Below are 6,043 nucleotides of genomic sequence, written 5' to 3' on the forward strand. Positions count from 1 at the left end.
AAGCCGTTTGATTTCAAGCAAAAGTAACCATATCTTCAGCTTATGTGTTACTAATATATCAAGAGGTTACTCCTTACTTCTGCACATGCAAGTAAGAAAGCAAACACATTTTTGTTCTGAAACAGGAAGTTTAATTTAGAAACTGTTCGAAAATTGAAAAACAGAAATAGCAATGTATGAATCCAAAAATTGAATTATGAGTAATGATAATACAGTACACACAGCGAAACACGAGCTGCACTGCTTAAACATCACAGCTATATATAAAACAGTTAGAGCAAAAGGTAGTACCAACATACTTAAAGCATTTAGAGTTTGAGTCTCCTTTGTGCATCAAAAAGTATCTTTCAATGTTTTAGTGTTTTGCTTTCAGTCGTTTTAAAACAGTGCAGATCACAACCTTTGGCTTGATCGGGAAATCTCAAACCGATTGGTTAATTTTCTCCGTCTCATTAAACACCTCTTCTGGGTCTTGACCGAGTTCATCGTCGAAAAATTGATATTTTCCTCCGATTTAAGAATGTGGCTATAAGAATTCAAACAGGTAATAAAATAAGAAATCAAGTAGAAAATAATGTTGTGCAATTCTCGCAACAGATAGAGAGAAGATGGCGGAATTCTCTTTGCTCAAAGAATCTACAATACTGTCGCCAACAACAGTGGTGTTCATTTTTTTAGTTGGAAAAATTATTGCAAAGATACCGATTTGTTAATTTTCTCGGTCTCATTAATTACCACTTCTGGGTCTTGACCGAGTTCATAGATGAAAATATGATTGTTGCCTCGATTTAGGAATGTGGCTATAAGAAATCAAACAGGTATAAAATATGAAGTCCAGTAGAAAATAATGTTGCGCAATGCTCCCAACAGACCGAAATAAAACGGCGCAATTCTCGATGCACAACGAATCAACAATGCTGTTGCCAACAACAGCGGTGTGTTTTTTCCAAAGTTGGAAAAGTTATTGCAAAGAAACTCTTAAGTTTCCACCATTCGGTTCTTTAACCAATTGAAGTTGCTCCTGACTCCAAAAGATAAGGTTTCATCTTAGGCGGTGTATCACTAATTGATGCAAAGGTAACTCTGGTCTTGAGAAAGATCTTCGACTAATTGAAAAAAAATCAATAGAATTAGTATGAGTAATAAAAAGCGAGTTTTCGTGCGCCTCCCGTTTCCAACAAAATGATCAATTTTAGCCCGATTCGTTCTCCAATCAATTCGTTTTCCTTGTGCTTGTTTGTTTTTCCTAGCTGGCCGTGAGTCAGCAGCCGAGTCTGGTTGGTCTACTCTGCTTCCAAAATATAATAAGGGAAAAAGTAAATATTTCCAATTGTGATAGATACCTACTTTTTTCGAGGAATGTTTTTGGCCGGCTATTCTTTTTGTTTTAAGATCTACATACTACTGATAATCCGCGATATGAATGCTGTTTTTTTTATAAAATTGCTTGAGCCGATAAAGATTCGTTTCAACGAAAAAGTCTACTTTTGACAATACAAAAAGCGAAGTCGCGACATTTTCAAATGAGATGCCAACTTTTTTTTCAAGGAACGTAGGGCAGCCAATCTTTTGTTTTACAATTTTTATATTACTGGCAGTATGGGATAATAATTTGGTTTAGTTTAATCAACTCCTTGATCCGTTAAGGCTTCACCTTTTTGAAAATATAATAAGCGAGAAGTGTATTTCCAGGTCTCATTAATATTTTTTTCAAGGAACGTTAGGGGGATCAATCTCGCTTTAGGAATTAAATACTGCTGTTAGTCTGGGGTGACTTTTGTTTACTTTAATCAATTTCTTGACCCGAATTTTTTTAAATGGTTTTTGGAATCAAACAAAAAAACTGGATACTTTCGGTTTGAGAAATTGTGAAACTCTATCGAGTGAAGGAGTTGTTTTAAGCGAACCAAATTGATATGCCATACTACCAGCAGTTTTTAAGTTTTTTTATAGAATGGTCTGCCTAAGGTCTCTTGAAAAAAGTCGATTTTTATACTTATATTTTTGAAGCAGTGAAGACCAACAGGACTCACGGCCAGCCAAGAAACATCGAAACAACAGAAGCCCAAGGTTACTCACACCAAGCATAGCCTCAGATTACAAGAAGTAAGTAGTAATCAAATCAAACAGAAGGTCTGGAAAATCAGAGCCTTAGCCTAATGCGAGAAATAAACACAAACACAACGGAAAGCAAACGTCCATAATATGAGGTGCACAAAATCCCAGCGACGAGGGAACAAACTAAGTGTCTCAAGAGGGCTGGTGGGAGGTTCACCTAGTGGGGCTAGAAGAGAAGCCTTCATCCTAAGGTAATATTTTATAAAGATATATAGTGTGAAGAACCAGAACTTACTAGTCAATCAGAAGTAATCGGCGAACACAAGGGGTCCAACAGTGGGTTGTTGGAAAGATGGTATGTTGAGCTCTCTGAATATGCAATTCGACAAGCAAAACAATTCGTCTAGACCGAGATTTAAATGAACGAGTTTTGACCCTAAATGACCAGAAATAGGACTTGGCGACCCAGAATTCCCAACTATAACTAATTAACTAATAACCAAACTTGGGTGGCGTCGATTGTGGGTTATACATACTACACTGCTACTATGGGACCAATACTAGTGAACCAATTCCTTAACTTGCTCATTTTCCCAACTAAATTACCACATTTTAAGCCTGTAACAATGGGGTTGGGGGAAATTTGCAGAGTGAAAAATGACGCCCTAGATCTCTTTACCCTATACAAAGTATTTTTGGGGATTCTTGCCATGTTAAATCGAGATCAACGCACCTATTTTTTTTCATCCAGAATCAACAATTTCACTCTCAAGTAGATACCCGAAACACACTGGACAATATGTCAAAATAGGGTTATGCGTCCCGGTTAATTACTCGAAGAAGACTAAAAGAAAAAACGCCACTTACAGGGATTAAAGTAAAGCTCAAGCTGAGTTTAAATCAACAAACCCTCTGAAAATAGGTTTATTCTACGACGAGATAAACCATCACGTTTCGCTAAAATGCACCCTTCAAACTGCAGAAAACACCCCGAGAAACGTATATGAGGAGACTTACACTATATAAACTCGAGATTTTAGCCCATATGCCAATTTCGGGCATGTAACTCCCGTGCAGAGTAAGAAATACAGCACCTGAACTGCATAAAATGATATTAAAAATATTTATAGACACTCCCCGCTAATTGAGGAATTGAATATGCCATTGATTGCTTGGTAACTGACCCGTTTTGTTGTACCGATTATTTGAGTTCCCGAGTATACCCAAAATCTACATCTTTTTCAAATTTACACTTTATAACTTGTACAAGATGAGACTATGTTCTTCCAATTTGGTTCCCTAGTTAAGGAAAAATTATCAAAAGCCAAAAAAGTGGCTAATTTTCTGAAACTGTTGGTATAAATAGCTTCATGGGAGCAGAATAAACCTTTTAGCAGACAAAAACACGTAAGAACTTTTTTGCAGAATAACCTTTCAGCAGACCAAAAAGTGGTAAAAACCTATTTGCTAAAGCTGTCCCAGCTTATTGATGGAGAAAGAGGACAATGATTGTTCAATGTGTTCAAATAGCTGCGCAGGAATCAGCAAAATTCAAAATGAAATCCTAAGTTTTGTTGATTGGACAGTGAGTTCGCACAAATTCAAGTGAAACAGCTTGTGAAAAGAACTTCCACGAAATGATTAACGTTCACTGAATAAACTCCCTGCCAACCGACGAAATTAACTATCTATTGCTTGCACGATAGCTCACCCCCTCTGTGTTTCCGAGAGTTTGAGTTCCGCGAGTACGTCGAAAATTAGCAGTTTTTGCATGTTTGTACAATTATAAGGTTTTGCCAGCCCGACTCAAAGAACTAACTACAAACTTTTTTTAGGTTTTGCTTCACAAGAATAGAGATTCAGCAAAGTCAATACAGGACGAAGACAACCAAACTCAAATAATGACAACTGCAAATTGAGAGAATGCATTTTTAAGTTTTTATAGCCGCCTCAGCGTCTCAGCCGGCTATTATAGCGCTCCTATTTTTTTTGTCGAATAAAAGTTTTGCTTTACCTTAGTTCATAGCTTGTTCAACATTTTGCGTGAAATCTTTTTGACTTCTCTATCCTAGTTTTACTCTTCTCATTCTGCTATAAGTGTGTTTAGACAGCATTTGCTCAGCAAAGCAATTCAAAATGATCAGAGTCAGTATCAAAAAGGAAATCAGAATTAGAAATGGGATAAACCCATAAAGTCCAATTTTAGATGCCCGTTACTCACACTTATTCTTAGTTAACATCCCTAATGTTGATTGTTATTGATACGAGCCTCTGTGTCATCTCACTACAAAACAGGAGTATGTTGGGCTCCAAATTGACATAAAAACAGTTTGCACTTAAACATTTTTTGTGTCCAAAGTTTATTTTTTCCTTAGTTTTTTTTTCTTTCAATCCCAATCTTGTTTATGGGAATCAACGGCGGCTATATTCCGGCAATGTTTTAAGTTTTTGGCTGCATTTTTTTAAGTGCAAGTTAAGAAACCGCCAAATGCATAAATTACACAATTTATTTAAAAAAAACTGCCTTTAAAAGGAACACTTCATATTTACAATGAGATGAATTAGTTCCATATACTTTTTCGTGGGATTGGTTTTTCAAAAAAAAACGAGCTCAAGTCTGGATCATACAATTTTCTGATCTTAGGTCTTTTCATAACGTTAACGAGCCAAAGTCTGGATCATAGGTGTTTTTGGCATGTCTGGTTCTTTTCATAAGCAGAATTGGTCTGGATGGGTATTTTTATAGCTCATTTTTAACGAGGACCGCAAACCGGAATTTTTTTTATCAGCAAGTGCTCCTAATATCTTTCTGTGGAGCTCATTTAAACTAGATTTGAGTTATACCTATCGAAGTAGTCTAATGACCGTCATTGACAATCAGAAATGAATCATTAATTTTCAGTACTGGATTTTTAAGGGATAATAAAACTTTCATATCAATATATTGGATGTACACCTATACTTTTGGCTTAAGGTCAGTTGCAGAATAGAACTTCAAAAGCGAAGTCGGCCTGTTTTTGCTTAGTTTGCCTGTCTATGTGTTTGTATCAGAACTGTGAATTTAAGTTGTGTGCAGATCTGGCAGTAAACTCCGGACAGTTCTACAGTTTTTTTTTGCTCGAAATGCCATAAACGTTCATGTTATTGAGGGAATCTTTCTATTGTGCGATAGGCTTCCCCATTTTTGACTGCCTCTCTGATTGATTGTCTCTCTATATATCTGCTACCTTTGTTACTCTAGCTTGCGTTGAATATTTGACAAATTAAAATTTTAACTGCCACCTTTATTTCGAGAAAATTGTCAGAAATCTAGCGGAACAAACATGATTGATTTGTAGCAACGGTATGTGGCTTTTATTAATGAAGCATTTTTATTGCTTAAAATTACAGTTGTTCTCTTTCTCATTATTTATTTAGTTTTTTTAATGAAAACCTGCGTCGAAGTATTGGCGTATAAGGGTGATATTTTGTAGATCCTGAAAGCCCCAAAGCGTAGACATCTTTTCTGGTTATTGCATTCAATATTCTAGTATTTTCCAGTTTTATTGACGACATTTTACATTAATAATCAATACTCAAATCAGTACGCAATTTCTTAATGTTGAAAATCGGTGAGCACTTTTTTAATTAAAAAAATTAAAAATTTTGCAAACCGATAAGAATTTTACTAAATTTGTAAACCAGTAAGCAATTTCCTAATTTTGCAAATCAGTAAGCAAGTTCCTAATTTTGCAAACCGGCAAGCACTTTCCAATCACTTTCCTAAATTTGCATATCAGTAAGCATTTTCATAATTTTGTAAATCGAAGCAGTTTCATAATCACTAAGCAACTTTTAATTGAATTCTTTTCAGGCTAAGCAATGGTTGGTTAAAAGCAGCATTTTATCTGTGCAGTCGTGGCCTTGTAGAGCAGTTCTTGTTGTGAGTGTTTGAAACAGCTTTCACTCTTCTTGCCGCTTTTTTGGTACTCTATCCTCTCAAGTG

General features: G+C 35.8%; 1 protein-coding gene across 4 annotated transcripts in view; it reads left to right on the plus strand.

Moving 5' to 3' along the window:
* LOC142355702 (mitochondrial import inner membrane translocase subunit Tim10-like) overlaps positions 1–6,036 on the plus strand; it is a 42,945-nt gene extending 36,909 nt beyond the window's left edge. The window contains exon 3 of one of the 4 annotated variants that reach the window (XM_075407802.1): positions 5,912–6,036. In XM_075407802.1, coding sequence (XP_075263917.1) covers positions 5,912–5,916 — 5 coding nt within the window. In that variant the 3' untranslated portion in view covers positions 5,917–6,036. Of the gene's footprint in view, positions 1–2,010; positions 4,538–5,230; positions 5,616–5,911 lie in introns of those variants that run through there. The other 3 variants (XM_075407794.1, XM_075407784.1, XM_075407790.1) reach the window with 3 other exon arrangements.
* Positions 6,037–6,043: the final 7 nt, after the last annotated feature.

Source organism: Convolutriloba macropyga, chromosome 2, assembly GCF_964194025.1.
Source record: "Convolutriloba macropyga chromosome 2, txConMacr16.3, whole genome shotgun sequence".
NCBI lineage: Eukaryota > Metazoa > Xenacoelomorpha > Acoela > Convolutidae > Convolutriloba > Convolutriloba macropyga.